Here is a 15,829-nt window from a genome sequence, read left to right on the forward strand (position 1 = left end):
AGCACCTAGAGCACACCTACCACCTCCGTACAGCCTTCAACCTTCTCCACCAGTCCCGGAGCATCCACGCGTCGAACTCCGTGACCTCCATCGCACTGCCAGCCATCATCACAAAGCTCGTCTGCCCCTCAGGAACCCAGTCGTAGAAATCGAGCAGCCCAAATCCGTGCCCCATTTCGTGCTGCAGAATGTGAATGTTCTCGGTATCCAAGTTGTCAAGCACGTAGTCCGGCGCGAGTTCCTCGCCCCAATTGTATCCGTAGCCCGCGTTCTGGCCCTCGAGCGACTCGTCCAGCCAGAGGGAGATGTCGTAGCGGCCGGCAGCGCCGCTCGGGCAGCCGGAGAGGTCGCCATCCAGGTGGGCGGCGCGGTAGCAGCGGGGATCGCACTCTGGGACGCCGTCTGCGTCGACGGTGGTGTAGACATCAATGGCAGAGGTGTCTCCCTCGATCATTGACTTATCCTTCGTTGCGTACCCGACGACCTTGACAGCGAGCGTGGTGAGTGGGAACCCATCAAAGCCGACGAGCGTATCGAACCACTTCTTCAGACTGCGCTGGAGGCCAGCCTCGATTTTCGTGCGGTCGGAGGCAGTGCTCTTGTGTGCGGCGGTGTTCCAGCGCACGCAGTAGTTGATAGAGCCGTTATTGGCGATGAGCTGGTCCATGATCCAGTTCTTATCGTCGGACCAGTTTGGGTTTTCTTGGAGAGTGCGTGCCCAGACTTGGTCGAGGCCAGTAGTCATGCTGGAGGGAGGGTCCCATGTAGTTGCGGAGGGGATGTCGGCGCGGGACTGTAAGCTGCGGGCAAATGCTTTCCCTTCGTCAATAGAGCAGATGCGCTTGTCAATTTTCTTGATGTTGTCCAGGTGTTTGATGGTAGGGTGTGCCAATGCACCCATCGTTAGGGCCGAGATGGCCAGCATAAAATTGAGTTGGACCATGATGAAAGAGTAAACGAATGACGAAAAGGGGATGAAGAAAAGAATGGAAAGCAGACAAAAAGAGCGGACAAACCAAGGATGGATGCCTACTGCCTGAGGTAGTTCATCTATTTAATGTATTATCCCGTCTTCATTTCTCGTTCTTCCTACTCATCCGTCAATGAAACATGCTAGAAGCATTTTCGATAAGCATTGCAAGCAAAAGAAGCCTAGAGTCGTCTGTTTGCAGGATGGGAAGTTGTCGAATTACGTTTTCCAGTCTAAGGGAGCGGGAGCTACGTTAACGCTGTCAAAAGTTTCATCCAAAGCGAGAACTGCGTATATTCCGTGCTTGGCGCGTTTATAGGGGGCTGAGAAAGAGAATTGCGCCGTAAGTTTCCACGTTGGTGGTGCGGGGACCACGTCGTGAGCAGTCGGTGGTGTTTGCGCTCGGCATGTTTCATCCGCCACTCAGCGTCTAAAGGGACTCCGGATTTTCTCCGAAAGGCATGACGGCAGCTGCGATGATGATTCTTCGATGATTCGATCTCGCATTACACAGATGGAATTGCGTGCTTGCTGAGACTCTGTTGCCAGGAGGCCCGAATGTGATCGCTCGACTACCGGCGATACAGAGCTAGACCTAAGTTGCAGGAACCTGCGGTGAATCAAGTCAACTCACGATTCAGAATCGAAAATCCATACTCAATGAGTATATGGTTGTACTGCTAGTGCTGGCATGAACAAGCCTTCTGCGAAACTGAATTCAGCAAAGAATCTTAGCAGGTGTGAACAGCAGGCACGCTTCAAAGACTCGGTGCAATCAAGCATGAGAAGTTGATGCAGACTGCCATGCACGAATGAAGATCAATTACAGGGTGAAGCCCGGGGGCTTCCAGGCGCGTGGAAGCGTCACGTGCCGACGCTCGCAGTAAGCTTTCGCTAAGCCTTGTTCGGATAGACATCGATCTTAGCGCGTGAAGCCAGAATGGTGATGTTTGGATATCTCGAACATCCCGCCGCCATCGCCCCTCCCCAACTTTCTGCACACCGAACAAATCCCGCCCATCCTACACTTCCGCTCGAACGCGCATCGAATAAAACACATCCGTTCTTCCCCATCTGCGCCAGGCCCCGCGCATTATGCCGCGCCCGAAGCGGACCAGAGTCGCGTCCACAGCGGCACGCGTCATGAAGCCGACTAAGGCCGCACAACCTTCTGCTGCCCAGCAACAACCGGAATCGCGCAAGTCTGCAGCGCCAAAGCCAGTGGAGGTCGCTAGTGAGGATAGTGACGGCCTTGTCATAAAAGCGACGCGTGCGCGGGGGCGTGCACCACGAGTGGAGTTGCAAGAAGAGGTGGAACTCACAATGACCGGCGCAATCCCTGTCGCTAGCGAAACGGAAATCTCCAGCAAGAATCATACACCTGTATCACAAGCAAGAAGAACTAGAAAGTCTATGGGCAGCGCGCAAGGATCTTCGAGCAAAAGATCGCTGAAGGAGACTGTACCTGCACAGTCGTGGTCGGCGCAGAAAGATACAAGTCATGTGGCGACTGGAGAGGGCGATAGCAGTGGATTTGGCGACCACCTGCTGTCTTTCACGTCTTTGGGCTCTGATTCACCCGCCCACGGAACTCGACCACCATCCGCTATCAAAGTGGGCGCTACGCCTGCGCACGAGCGATCAATTCTAGCTTTGACGAACTTCAAGCGAAGGCCCAGACAGCCTAGTCTGTTGCGCATGGTTAATCAGACGATCGATGTGGAAGACAATAACAGTGACCATAGCAATATGGACTTGTACGAATTAGATGACTGTAAGCACTACAAGCATGCGAACCATTACCAGGCTTTTGCTTACCGTACTGATCTGCAGTCCATCCAAACGCCGAATCTACACCGCTCCCTAAAACGCAGAATGCTGCAGGAAAAGAAGGTGCCACTGACAGCGGGGTGAATCTTTCCAGTTCCAGTTCGCGCGGAACTAAGCGCAAACTGTCTCCCGTTGTCCAGGTACCACGGTCTTCACCGCCTTACGATCCTCCCTCTGGCCCGGACATTGAGTCGCGGTCACCCTCACCAAGTCTACCGGATGTTGTACGGAGTACTGAGGAAGAAGATGATCAGAACGAAGGGGATGGACGTGCGGACGACCAAGTCTTCAGCGAAACTATGGCACCACCAATGTCAAGCAGCGACTACAATATCGAGGACGTAGAGGACCCACAGGACGCGCCAATGGCCCCAAAGCGGACAAGACGGAAGGCAGCACTAGCGCAAAAAGATGTCGAAGAGTCAGAAGGTGAGGATACGGATCGCCCAAGGCCGTCGAAAGGAAGGAAAAAACCGGATCGCGAGAAAGGCATATCCACCGCAAAACTTCAAGCTATGCTCCCGAAGCGCCGGACGAGGGCCACTCGCGATGACTCCGAGTCCGAGAGCCCAATCGCTTCAGATGAAGATGAGCTTTCCATGCCATTACACCGCCATGCACGGCTGGCTAAGAAAATTGCGGCTCCAAAAGCGCCCAAGAAGTCGACTCGCGGTACAAAGAAGACTGCTGCGACAACACGCAGAGCTCCCAAAGGCTCTAGAACCTATGGTCGACGCATATCGTCTGACAAAGAGAATGAAGGCAGAGCTGAGGCAGACGAAGACGACGACGAGTCCGGAGGAGACACGGCTCGAGAGACGAACGAGAAGCCCTCATCGCACCTGGAAGCGATGGCGAAGAAGTTTGCCGATATCGACGATTTTGATTTGGACTTCGAAAGCGTCAGCTATGTGCAAACCAGTTCAAGTCCCTGGCGGTAGCATGGGTCTGCTTGTTTGCTTTTGCATCATGAGGCTGCTCTGTTCGCGTTTGTTGTTATGGTGCTTTCCTGACGGTTGATGAATGACTTTACAATGGTCGGTCTCGCAAGAGATGGTGCTGCCACCGGATGGTCGCTATACTTGTTGGTTTCGAATGATGAGCTTGAACGCTTTCGAGCATTAGAACTTGAACCTGGAACACTTATGAGTGCGTGACGACCGTTGCTGTAATAGAACAAAGTGGCCATGTGTATGGGTAACTCTGCGACAAGGACTGTTGTTCGACGGCCGGTGGTGGAGCCAGTGTGATAACCGCGAGCATGCTCTTATCTGTACATTCTTAAGAAATCTCAAACACAAAATGGACGGAAGATGTGCTCGGGCAGCAAAACAAGGCCACCTGGCCATGATGAGACTCCCATCATATACAAAATGCAACTTGCGGACTGGTGAGAAGGCGTCGGAGACGGACGACTGGCTGCGGCTGTTTTAGGGGTCCCAAGCCGGGAATGTCGGTCGCTCGGTCTTGGTTTGGCGCTATTGAGCTACGTACGTCGTGTCGCGGCTGCGGCTCCCAAGCTGCCTCACAACTGCACGGCACTCAGCTATTGTCTGCACTTCGCCCGAGCATGATTCTATAGCCTGTATGCCATGCGCCTTCGCAGACTTCGCGATCGCATCCTGTCCTATGCTGCTCCCCTCGCACCTGCACCGCGCGGCTTTAGAGTGCCATGAACCCCACCAATGGCTCTCCCTCGTCCAAGAGCAGCTCCACGCCTGCGACGTCGACTTTGCGCCCACGGACACGCCGCTTGATATCAGTTGAAGATGACTTGAACCCACCCGCCAGCAGCGCCAGGACGTCTCCATTTGGCTCCCGCGCCGTCTCGCCCACTCCCGGCGCCCGTGCCCCAAGCTACAACGCCGCTCCGGCGCCCGCGTCCTCGTTCGAGCGCTCGGGTTCGCAGTCACTACGAGTTGGAAGAGACGCCCAGAAAACTCTATCAGGATTATGGGGAAATTCGTGGTCCGCTATTCAAGGCTTGGCAACCAATGTGCTCGGCAACGAGGCAGGCGCAAAGGACACATCAGCAGCCACAAGAAAGCGGAAACCGTTGCTCGGCTCACACCGTCGCACTTCCACCAGCGCGCCGCCCAAGCAATGGGGTCCCTCAGCTTCATCGACTGCCCACGTGGGCGCCGGCTCACAAGAAGAGAGGGAGAGCATGGTTCGGGCAATGAAACGCAAAGACCTGCTTCTTGCTGACAGCCATATGGCAGACTCGGTCGGCCGTCTAAAGAGAAGGAATTCTGACGATCGCATGAGCTCGTCGGCGCCGCCTGGAGAAAACGAAGACCGCGACGCCCTCATATACATCCACAACGTGCGCCCACAGGACACACTCGCGGGCATTACGATCAAGTTCAATTGCCAGCCTGGGGTGCTCCGGAAGGCCAATCGCATGTGGCCCAATGACAGCGTACAGACGAAGAAGATCATTGTGCTGCCCGTAGATGCGTGTGGAGTGAAAGGGCGCCCCGTGGCGGGTCCTGATGGCCACCAAGACGGAGATCTGCTCCTTGGAGACTGGAGCAATGACTCAGAAGACAGCTCCAATGGTCTGCCCAACAGCTGGACCGCATTGAGACCCAAGGCCTCCGACACGTCGTCCACGCTCTCACCTTCGGTGTCCAATGCCGACTCAGAACCACCATGGAAACACGACTCTTGGGTACTCTTGCCCAACGATACAGAACCAATAGAGATAGGCCGCATGCCGCGAAGAGAACTGGGCTTCTTTCCTCCTGCCAGACGGAAGTCTATCGTCTTCTCAGATGCATCGACACCGAGAGCTTCCGTTGACATGCCACGGTCTTCCACCTCGACGAGCACGCACTCTCCCACTACCAGTATCTCACGACCTCGAGCATCGAGCAATCTGTCCACTGTATCCGCACCGTACCAAGGACGCCCTCGAAATACATCAGGATTTCATCTGCATGGACCGGGAGGCGTAGGGACAATGGGCAAGAACGTGCGAAGTCCTGGTCCTGGTCAAGACCCCCTGAACAAAATGTTTGCTGCGCATCTTCCCAACGTCGAACCGCCGCCGGATCAGGAGTACTTCACGCCTTGGGCACCAGGTCTGCTCGAGGCCGATTCTGGGAGGGTACACCATGGCGGCTCAGGTGCACTTACTCCGTCGGGAGGGGCGGGCTTAGATTTACAAGAATTTGGCGGCGCCATCGAGGGATGGGTACGCAAAGTGGGCACGCAAGCATCGAAGCTCTTGACGGAACCATCGACACCCGGACAAGGCAGGCGATCTGCTGTCCCTGTCATCGGAGCGGTGGGAGGTGATCTAGGCGATCTGATTGAGCTACGGGACGATGCCTTTGAGATAGGAGACGGGGAAGAGGATAGAGGAAGGACAGGAAGAAGCGACTCTCGCACACCAACGAACGAGCAGTACCAAAGCGCAAGGCCTGACTTCAACCTTGTGCTGCGGGCTAGACAGCCGAAGGGACGCAGCAGCAAGAACGATTGAGATCATCCCATGAATTGTGGCTAGAATTGACGGAGTTTTGGAACACGCATTCAGTTGGATGGCACCAACGCAGGGTTTGAGCGTTCTGGCGCAGGGGAGTAGGGTTGATTTTGTTATATACCTGTAACAAGCTTACGGCTGCGCTTTATCCCTAGACAAATGACATGTTAGTGCGGACATTGATTCATGTGCATTGTTGCTCCTTCGGCGTACCGAAGGCCAGGTCTCGTGACCTAGCTTGAATGGCCAAATAATGCCCCGTGCTTGATCTCAAATTCAATTGAGCTTCCGCATCCGGTGTCATGACATCCCATCTATCTAATTGATGAACTCTGTGTGTCGCTTGCGCGCTTGCGCGACGCCTCTGCCGCGGTCCAATGTTGGAAACGGCAGGTGGTTTCTTCCACGGCCAGCGGCGGCTTTCTCTCGCCGGTCCCACTCCACGGCACCCTCACTTCGCATAGCCTCAATCCCAAACTCCACTTGCTTGGCTTCACCACAACACAGCAAGATCGCCAGAGCAAAGAATCGCCGAGGAGCGCTGTATTCCACCATGCACAAAGCGCCTGCCGCCAAGATCACGGTGCCAATGACGGATCCAAATGTTACGATCAGAACGCCAAGAGATCCGAACACGCTGTCCAATTACCACAATTTCCTGACGACACACACGGTAGCGGAGTTCGAGATCGACTTTGAGAAGAAGGTGCTCAACGGGGGGGTAGAATTGACGTTTGAGAGTCTGACGGACGCTGAAGCCAAGGAGCTCGTATTGGATACCAGGTCGGTGTTCCCCTCTCCGCGATTTGAAAGGGTCCAGCGCCAACGCGCCACGTACATTCTGTAATGCTGACATGTTTGTACAGTTTCCTGGACGTCAAGGATGTCAAGCTTGATGGGAAAGACGTCGAGTGGAACTTGGGTGAGCGCATTGAGCCGTATGGTGCCCCCTTGACCGTCACGCTTGACAAGGGTGTACCGAAGGGCGAGAGCATCAAGATCGCGGTCAAGGTCTCAACGACAGACAAATGCACAGCACTGCAGTGGATGACGCCGGCGCAGACGTCGAACAAGAAGCATCCCTACATGTTCTCGCAGTGCCAGGCAATCCACGCACGCTCCGTGTTCCCGTGCCAGGACACGCCCGATGTCAAGTCGACATTTGAGTTCAAGCTTCGATCACCGCTACCTGTTCTTGCTTCTGGCCTCCCTACAGGATCTCACCAGTACGAGGCTGGGAAGGACGACAAAGCTGGAACTCTGCTGTACACATTCGAGCAGAGGGTTCCCATCCCGAGCTACTTGTTTGCGGTGGCCAGCGGCGACATTGCCGCTGCTTCCATCGGCCCGCGAAGTCTCATCAACACTGGCCCGGAGGAGCTCCTCGAGTGCCAGCGTGAACTCGAGGGCGAGATGGAACCCTTCATGAAGGCGATCCACTCCATCGTCAAAGTGCCCTACCAATGGACCCAGTACAACTGCCTAATCTTGCCGCCTTCCTTCCCCTACGGTGGCATGGAAAACCCAGTGTGGACATACGCCACGCCATCCATCATCTCCGGTGATAAGCAAAACATTGATGTCATTGCACACGAACTTTCGCACTCTTGGTCTGGCAACTTGGTCAGTGCAGGAAGCTGGGAGCACTTCTGGCTCAACGAGGGCTGGACGACGTATCTTGAGCGCAGAATTGCGGGCTATCTGCATGGAGAAGAGCACCGCCACTTCTCCGCCATCATTGGCTGGAAAGCCCTGGAAGACTCGATCAAGAACTACGGGGAAGACCACGAATACACAAAGCTTGTCATTGATCTCAAGGGCAAGGACCCGGATGACGCTTTCAGCTCGATCCCCTACGAGAAGGGCTTCCATGCGCTCTATGCATTTGAGCTTCTGCTAGGCAAGGATAAGTGGGACACGTTCATTCCGCACTACTTTGACACATTCAAGTTCAAATCGCTCGATAGCTACGACTTCAAAGCGTGCCTTATCGACTTCTTCGCCAAGGACGCAGAGGCCGCGAAGAAGCTTGACGAGTTCGATTGGGATAAGCTCTTCTACACCCCCGGCTTCCCGAAGAAGCCCGAGTTTGACGATACGATGGTCAAGACGTGCTATGAACTCGCCTCCAAGTGGGAGGCACGCGTCTCAAAGAAGGAAGCCTCCTTCGCCCCTAAGGCTTCTGATATCAACGGCTGGGTAGCCAATCAGTCCGTCGTGTTCCTCGAACGCCTTCAAGCCATTTCCGAGTCCTTCACGCCTAAAGACGTACAACTGCTTGGCGAGACTTACGGCTACACGACTACGAAGAACATCGAAGTCCTCAGCCGGTTCTTGACAGTCGGGCTGCGCGCTAAGGCGGAGGAGACGTACCAGCCCACGGCGGAGCTTTTGGGCAGGATTGGACGGATGAAGTTTGTGAGGCCGCTCTTTAGGTTGCTGGAGAAGGTAGATCGCGATCTCGCGCTCAAGACGTTTGAGAAGAACAGAGACTTTTACCATCCGATTTGCAGACAAATGGTGGAGAAGGACCTGTTTGGGGAAGAAAAGAAGTGAATGGTGGAATAGTACATCTTGGATACAGTTGAAACAAGAAGACACAATCTCAAGGATATAGAGCTTCTTTCTTCCGTCGTTTATATGGTTAACACTTTTTTGCAGTCTTGGCTGAGGCATGCCACGCGCAGAATAGGATACAACGGCGCCGAAGTAGGTGTCAAAGAAAAGTTTTCCACAATGAAACCGACAGCGAAACCGCAAAAAAAAACGAGGTCGTGCCCGGAATCGAACCGGGGTTGCCGGAATGTCCTGAGATGATCAGAATCCGGAGTGATAACCGCTACACTACACAACCGAGTGAATGTGCTAAACACGTGCGCTTGCGTGATTTCATGCGGCCAAACGTTAATCAAAGTATATATGTACACGGTGTCTGGTAGAACCTGTGACGACTGCGTTCATCAAAATCAACAGCCGCAGCACCTTGTGATCGCGACGTCGCTTGCTACTCAATTTTTCATGCGGAGGACCCACACGTTCCACTCCTGGACGTTATCGATTAGCATCCGCCGCCACAGGGCACCAGCGGCACTTGGGACCTTTGATCTTTTGGTCCTTTCCCTTGCAATGCCCACCAAAGATCATCGGCCCGAGTGCTGACCATACCAGCGCCGAACTTTTTTGGTGCTCCAAACTACTCCGAATGCTTACACGAACTCGAGAGCCTTAAGATTATTGCCGCCTCCGATCCTACCCCAACTACTCCAACTACAACGGTACCGCGATCGACTCCCCATGTTGATCGCATTGACCACGCAATGGATTTGTAACCATTACCATTGCAGCTTCATGCGTATAGCGGGGACCCCGCGGTTGCGGTGACGTAGACAGGGTTCATATACATCCCCACACCCACACGCATTCACCTTGGTAGAGCAACAGCAATTCCCTCGCAGCCTCACTCAAACAGCACCACAAAGCGCAGCCATTGCAGAGCTCAACATGACGTCCTCGCTCAAACCCCTCATCCTGCACGCCCACGGCACGGGCCCAAACCCCTACAAAGTCGCCATCGCCCTCGAGCTGCTCTCCCTCCCCTACACGGTCAAGCTCTGGGACTTTGGCGACGCGCCCAACGGCGTCAAAGGCCCCACCTTCACAAAGATAAACCCCAACGGCCGCGTCCCCGCGCTAGAGGACCCGAACACGGGCATCACCTCCTGGGAGAGCGGCGCGTGCCTCAACTACCTTGTGCGCACGTACGACAAGAAGACCGTTTTGGGTCCCAAGGACGACGAGAAGAGCAGGGTCGAGCAGGAGCAGTGGGTGTTTTTCTTGGTCAGCACGCTGGGCCCGATGATGGGGCAGGTCAATTGGTTCAGGCATTACCACCCGGAGACGATTGAGGGCGCACTGAAGCGGTATGAGGAGCAGGCGTACCGGTGCTTTGGGGTGCTGGAGGAGCAGTTGGGTAGGAGCGGCGGGAAGTTTGTTGTCGGCGGGGAGAAGCCGAGTGTCGTTGATGTGCATTTCTATCCGTGGGTGTACCAGTATGGGTTTGCGGGGTTGTCGTTGGACGAGTATCCCAAGGTCAAGGCGTGGTTGGAGGGGATTGGGGGGTTGGAGGCGGTGAAGAAGGCGTATGAAAAGGTTCCGAAGGGGGAGAAGGCTTGATTTGGGCGTGGAGCAAGTTGGGTATGTACCATATAAAAAGAGCTGAGCTGAGGATCTAGAGATGCATATACTACAGAATCAAACACCAAATCCAATCACATATACAAATCTCAACGCCATCGTTACCATAGTTCGTATCATCAAAAAGGCGCTTTAGCCACCTCTGCGGCAACACCAACAACGTAACAGAACGCACTCGCCCAAATCGCAGTCCTGACCACACCACCCACACCTAAACCCCCTCTCTTCTTTCCTTCCGGCGCCTCCATATTCTTCTTCGACTTATTCACTTCCTTGTGATACTCATCCGCCTTCTTCCGCCTCTCGGCAAAGTCGTGGTCTAGATCCGATCCCAGGCTCACGAAGCCTGTTGGACTCAGCGTCGTGGTGCCGTCAACGGGGTTGATGCCCTTCCAACCCTCTGCTTCCTCGGCGTCTGTCTTGTCAACGCCCGGTCTGTCCACGGTGGTCGTGGTGTTCTTCTCGGCCGTTGCATTGAACGGCGAGGCTGTCCGTATGCTCAGCACATCTGGCTTTACTTGGAGTACGTGAAATGAGTCTGGGAGGTGGTCCACGAATTTAGCGGGGTGGGAAAGGGTGGCGAGCGCTTCGTGCATGGGGATGGGCGTGATAGATGGGTTGGGCTGTGGGACTTGTGACGTGGTAATGGAGAGCTTGTCTGTGTCTGCGTTGTAGATGAGTGTCCTGTAGGATATGGGGACGTATGTATCGGTTGGAGCATCGTAGCTATACTCGTTGTCAGGAGTCACGGAACCGGCCTGAGTTCCACTGGTTGCCTTGTCGATAATAGAGATGTGCTGCTCTATTCCGGTAGATTCTAGCGACTTTTCTTCAACAGATTTTGGATCCTCTGTAATCAGAGGCCGCAATTCCTCAAGCATCGTAGGCTCATTGACAACATCCTTATTCAGCTCTGTTTCGCATTCAGCTGTGCTTTGTGTCGTTGCACAATCATCGTTGGGCAGAGAAACGGAGTCATGTTTGTATGCTAGAACTTCACCGGTAATGGTAGGTGAGACCTCGTCTTCCTTGAGCATCTGTATCGACGGTTGTCCCTGGGCCATCTCGGTTTCTGGCATCTTTGCAACTCCCTCCACGGTCGCTGCCGGTGTTTCCGCAGGCGAGACCTGCCAATGATCCACAGTGATCGCCCCGTATGTGTCCTCATACGCCTTTTTGACCTCCTCCACGAGCGACCTATCATTCCTCTCCTTCTTGGCCGCTTTGACGGCGTCGTTTTCCGCGGCGTCTGCATCTTTGCCAAGGCTATTCAGTTGCAAGCCGAATGGCCTGAACAGGCTATGTGCTAGCGGAGCCGGGCTATCGAAGGACTTCCTGAACAAAGGCTTTTGCGGGTGTTTGTACCCGTCATCAGACAGACCACGCATTGCCGCTTTCTGCTTGCTGACTTCGTCTCCCAACTTCGCCTCCGCGGCGATGGTGTCGATGGCCTGCTTCGGAGGAATTTCTCTAGCAGCTACAGGTGCGACTGCTTCTACGACTGAAGGGTCGGAAAGGTGGACAGTCGACTCGTCACTCTTCCTTGGCACCAATTCTTCCGCCTCTAGATTGATACCTAGGACCTGGATTGCTCTCGACACCAACCTCGAAAGCGCAAGCTGAGTATCCTGCAGTGTCAGAAGCCTGTGGAGCAACTCGCGAGCTACGAGCCCGTCCGAAGTTCCAGCCTCGACCTCGATACGTCCTTGTAGCCCAAAGATCGCCATGCGCGTGAGCTTAGCGTTCTTGCGAAGGACTTCGGAAGCATGTCTCAGACGCTTCCGCTGAAGGAATGAAGGTTTCAGATCGTTCTTCATGCCGTCAACAGCTTCACAGGCCTTCTTGTACTGCTTATCAGTGTCCAAGAGTTCCTGCCTAAGCTTTCCGATCCGTTTATGTGCTGCAGCTTTCGCGGCATCGGCATCTGATGCGTCCTTCAAGGCGGAAGGCAAATCCTTATAAAGTCTCACTGCCCCAGCAGAGGCTTTGATTTCGTCCCTGTTCAAGCGATCCACCAGCTCTTGAGTTGCGGGAACGTCGTCAACGAGTTCGTCCTTGATGCTTGCAAACGCCCGACGACCCTTCAGAACACCGATGCCGATGCCCTTCAAGAACTGTTCGTCGGCGTTTGACAGTTGGCCTGCCACCAATTGTACCGGATCCTGCCAGAAGTGCTGCGCAAACACGTTGCCACCGTTGTGTAACCATCTGGACATGAAGTCGAGACTGGTTTCGAGAACGGATATTGGTTTCGAAGTGGGATCATCCTTCTTTTGTTCCGCCGTGCTTTCGCTTGGGTGAGTCTCAGTTGATCTGGGCTGCTCTTGCGCCGGCGTCATCTGGCTCGTCTTCCGCCGTACAAACTGGCCATTCACAACCTGTGCTTCTAGCAAAGGATCAATTTCCGGGGTGTCCTTGATATACTCTTCCTCAAGCTTCTGTCTGACAGCAGCTTTGTCCTCGCGATTGCCTTTCGTGCGACCCATCGAAGCGCGCACATCGTCGGCAGTTAGGAAGTCTATATCATCCTTTGGCAGCTTCTTAAGGGCGTCCAAAGTCGACTTACGAGGGCTGGAAGATGTCTCGGCATCGTCCTGCCCGAAGTTGATGTCCGTGTCCAAGCTCGAAAGCTTGATATCCGCAAAGTCATCAAATTCTTTCGCTGCACGTTTGCTCGACGGTAGTACCCAGTCATCCGTCTTAATCCTTGGATACGGGGAGAATCTAAACTTGGGCTTGTTTCCAGACTCCTCCAGAACATTAGTCACCCCCGGGTGTTGCTTCACTTCTTCACTGGTCTCTTCCACCCTGCTCTCAAACTCTTCAACCTCTCTCCTGCCCATCCGCGAACTGGCCGTGCCATTGAAGTCAATCACGGCTTTATGCGCAGTTGCTTCTAAGTTGTCGTTAGACTTGGCAGGAAGTCGCGCTCTCTGTTCACCTCCAGCATTGTTCCTGTCGCGAGCCCTATCCTTAGTCGTCACATCAATAACAGGAACAGCAGTCTTCCTTCTCGATCCTGAAGCGGGGCTCCACACGGCTCTACGCTCTAACGCAGTCTGTCGCCAGTCCTTGTTGTTTCCGGGCTCGGAAAGTTCGGGAGCTGCTCCCATGCTGCCTGCGAGAACCTCCTTGCCGAGGATGTTGAATGTGTCCGCTTGATTTTGCTTTGCAGGAGCAGGCACTGATTGTCGTACTTTCTCGGCACATGCACTGCTAGCTTCGCTGGACGTACTAGAAGTCTGCTCCTGTGCCGTTGGTTCTTCCGCAATTTGTCGGTCTTTGCGAAGCCCCTGTACGATATCCTCATGTAGAGCTCCAGGTGTTTGGGACGAGCTCAACGGCTGCTCGCGTGGCCAGCGAGAATCTGACGGGCTCTTCACTGCATCGTTCCCAGGGTCATTTCGAAACCTTCTATCCTTATCCCAAGGCTGTTCGGATAACTTTTCGCGTTCTTTCGTCTCGCCATGTTCATTGTTCTCAATCTTCACCTTCTTTGGATACTCTTTCCCAACCTTGTCCTCGTGTGCCTTACTCTTACTTTCATCACGCAACCCCATATCCTCCAACATCCACTTCGGAAAAGCCTTCTGCACCCACTCGAGCCCCCTCCTGTGCATCTCCCTCTGCCTCTCAATATAGCCCTCCAGTCCATGTCCCCTCTGCATCTCCTCGCTGGCGCCGGCGTGAAACCCGTAAGGGCCCTGCTCGATGCGCTTCCTCCATCGGCGGAGGTGTCGTTGCCGCATCCACTCGAGGTCTGACATGCACTCGGGCTTCTTTCCATCCGTGTTGTCCGAGTCGTCATTGTGTCTCGCAGAGGCGGCGCTGGTCGGGGAGAAGCTGCGCGAGGGGCAGAGGGCCGAGCGGCTCGAGCGGCGGATGGGGCTGCGAGGCCACAGCGTGGGATCGCGGCGCAGCATCTTGGAGAGGACGGGAAGGGAGAAGCCGGGGGAAGTATTGGAGGTAAGGTGTAGACCGCGCGGGTGGCGCCTAAGAGCTCGGCGGTGGCTGAAGGCCGTTCGGATGTTTATATCGGTTCGAAGGCCGAGTCTCAGACGGGTACCAGTCGACCAGTTTGTACAGGCATTCGGGTCGTGTCGAGGTCCGTGGCGGTACCTTCGAGCGTTGGTCTCGTTGTCGCCCGGTGAGATCACGGGCCCGTCAAAGAAGGGCAACCAACAGCTGCTCGACCGGGGGTGGCGGCACACAATCACTCAAAAGCCAATCATGGGTATCTCAGGACACTGAGCTGCATACTACAGCAGATCATGAGAAAAAGTGTACATGAGAGAAAGTGTAAGCGTCCACGACACGACCCCATCCATCCGTCTCGGAGCTAAGCTTGTCGCCGATGCGCCTATCATGGCTCGCGGGGTACTTGATGCATTACGCCCACCTGATCACGCATTCCCTCTCTCCGAACGGCTTGTGGCCCCAGCCTACTTGTGCCACAGCTCCTCCTCCGGTATGGACGTGCTCTGCTGTTTTGGTTGTGCTGCACATTGTCTTCTGTACGAAAGGCGCCCACGACGCGTGCAGCTCTCCCCGCATTGCGATAAGGCGATAAGGCCGAACGATACGCCAAGCTTGGCGGTTCGCGGCAGGCTCGTCCCCCACATGCATGCGGGCGCCGGCCCCGTGGAGTGGGTCGAGGGTGAACGCTTGCATCCATCTGGGAGACCTAGCAACGGGATGCCAACGAAGAGGTGATACTCTTCACATAGGTCGCTGCCTCAGAAACACGAAATCGATGTCACGGCAGATACGAGGCACTGGTGTGCGACTATTATGAGATTGATGATTGGGGGCATATGTCTATAAAGTACATAACAAGTTGATAGTAGTCTAATCGTATTTATAACTATTTCGATCGTAATTAATAATTTATGGACCTTTAGTTGAAAAATATCGTTTATTCTGCAGGTTGACTGCTGTACGTATGTGCTGCAGCGCAGAGCGCCGGTGCTTGACACGGAGAAGAGCAGCAGACGCGTTGTTGCCCTCGGAGGAGATCCTCGCAGAGCAGGACAGCCTCCTTGCAAAAGCGCGCGCATGCCTATGTCACAGCGCCGTGTAGCTTGTGCAACAGAACAACCTGTTGGAATCTTGGGTGGGAGTGCTTTAGGTGCAAAGAGAGACCGGAACTGTTTTCGATAGAGAGCGTGATGACGACCAAAGGCGGAGATGCGCCAGTGAATGTTGAGTTGTAAAGGCAAGTGGGTGGAAAAGGTGGACGGGCCACCAGTTATATGGCGTCTGCGTGTCATACAGGCTGGGACTGCGATCGATGTGGCTGTTCGGCTGGGGCTGACCCCACGGTAGGGTCCTAACATGACATCCCC

General features: G+C 54.6%; 6 protein-coding genes and 1 non-coding gene across 7 annotated transcripts; 4 read left to right on the plus strand and 3 right to left on the minus strand.

Annotated features, from left to right (window-relative positions):
• Positions 1-16: 16 nt before the first annotated feature.
• Positions 17-1,948, minus strand: CC84DRAFT_1189836 (uncharacterized protein; the record flags this gene model as incomplete). Its single annotated transcript, XM_018181078.1, has 3 exons — positions 17-800; positions 941-1,029; positions 1,946-1,948. The coding sequence occupies 3 exons, from the start codon at positions 1,946-1,948 to the stop codon at positions 17-19; spliced, it is 876 nt and encodes a 291-aa protein (XP_018031898.1).
• Position 1,949: 1 nt separating this feature from the next.
• On the plus strand, positions 1,950-4,182 carry CC84DRAFT_1262589 (uncharacterized protein). The gene is made up of 2 exons (XM_018185162.1): positions 1,950-2,744; positions 2,804-4,182. The coding sequence occupies exons 1-2, from the start codon at positions 2,066-2,068 to the stop codon at positions 3,739-3,741; spliced, it is 1,617 nt and encodes a 538-aa protein (XP_018031899.1). The 5' UTR covers positions 1,950-2,065; the 3' UTR covers positions 3,742-4,182.
• A 141-nt stretch (positions 4,183-4,323) lies between these two features.
• Positions 4,324-6,468, plus strand: CC84DRAFT_1167741 (uncharacterized protein). Its single transcript, XM_018179249.1, has one exon. It carries the CDS (start codon positions 4,473-4,475, stop codon positions 6,288-6,290), a length of 1,818 nt encoding a protein of 605 aa, XP_018031900.1. The 5' UTR covers positions 4,324-4,472; the 3' UTR covers positions 6,291-6,468.
• A 125-nt stretch (positions 6,469-6,593) lies between these two features.
• CC84DRAFT_1167742 (leukotriene A-4 hydrolase) lies at positions 6,594-9,050 on the plus strand. Its single transcript, XM_018179250.1, has 2 exons — positions 6,594-7,073; positions 7,157-9,050. Exons 1-2 carry the CDS (start codon positions 6,844-6,846, stop codon positions 8,844-8,846), a joined length of 1,920 nt encoding a protein of 639 aa, XP_018031901.1. The 5' UTR covers positions 6,594-6,843; the 3' UTR covers positions 8,847-9,050.
• Positions 9,051-9,059: 9 nt separating this feature from the next.
• On the minus strand, positions 9,060-9,144 carry CC84DRAFT_t89. The gene has a single exon. It is a non-coding gene; the product is annotated as a tRNA-Gln (tRNA).
• Positions 9,145-9,388: 244 nt separating this feature from the next.
• Positions 9,389-10,528, plus strand: CC84DRAFT_1167743 (glutathione S-transferase). The gene has a single exon (XM_018179251.1). The coding sequence runs from the start codon at positions 9,792-9,794 to the stop codon at positions 10,461-10,463; it is 672 nt and encodes a 223-aa protein (XP_018031902.1). The 5' UTR covers positions 9,389-9,791; the 3' UTR covers positions 10,464-10,528.
• Positions 10,479-14,768, minus strand: CC84DRAFT_1167744 (uncharacterized protein). Its single transcript, XM_018179252.1, has one exon. The coding sequence runs from the start codon at positions 14,405-14,407 to the stop codon at positions 10,604-10,606; it is 3,804 nt and encodes a 1,267-aa protein (XP_018031903.1). The 5' UTR covers positions 14,408-14,768; the 3' UTR covers positions 10,479-10,603.
• Between the last annotated feature and the right edge of the window lie 1,061 nt (positions 14,769-15,829).

Source organism: Paraphaeosphaeria sporulosa (assembly GCF_001642045.1).
Source record: "Paraphaeosphaeria sporulosa strain AP3s5-JAC2a unplaced genomic scaffold CC84scaffold_10, whole genome shotgun sequence".
NCBI lineage: Eukaryota > Fungi > Ascomycota > Dothideomycetes > Pleosporales > Didymosphaeriaceae > Paraphaeosphaeria > Paraphaeosphaeria sporulosa.

Excerpts from the sequence above, each read along its gene's own strand:
- CC84DRAFT_1262589 (XM_018185162.1), top strand. The coding sequence starts at position 2,066 with ATGCCGCGCCCGAAGCGGACCAGAGTCGCGTCCACAGCGGCACGCGTC. Across the intron at positions 2,745-2,803 it reads CTTGTACGAATTAGATGACT|TCCATCCAAACGCCGAATCT; the intron begins GTAAGCACTACA and ends ACTGATCTGCAG.
- CC84DRAFT_1167741 (XM_018179249.1), top strand. The coding sequence starts at position 4,473 with ATGAACCCCACCAATGGCTCTCCCTCGTCCAAGAGCAGCTCCACGCCT.
- CC84DRAFT_1167742 (XM_018179250.1), top strand. The coding sequence starts at position 6,844 with ATGCACAAAGCGCCTGCCGCCAAGATCACGGTGCCAATGACGGATCCA. Across the intron at positions 7,074-7,156 it reads GAGCTCGTATTGGATACCAG|TTTCCTGGACGTCAAGGATG; the intron begins GTCGGTGTTCCC and ends ATGTTTGTACAG.
- CC84DRAFT_1167743 (XM_018179251.1), top strand. The coding sequence starts at position 9,792 with ATGACGTCCTCGCTCAAACCCCTCATCCTGCACGCCCACGGCACGGGC.
- CC84DRAFT_1167744 (XM_018179252.1), bottom strand. The coding sequence starts at position 14,407 with ATGCTGCGCCGCGATCCCACGCTGTGGCCTCGCAGCCCCATCCGCCGC.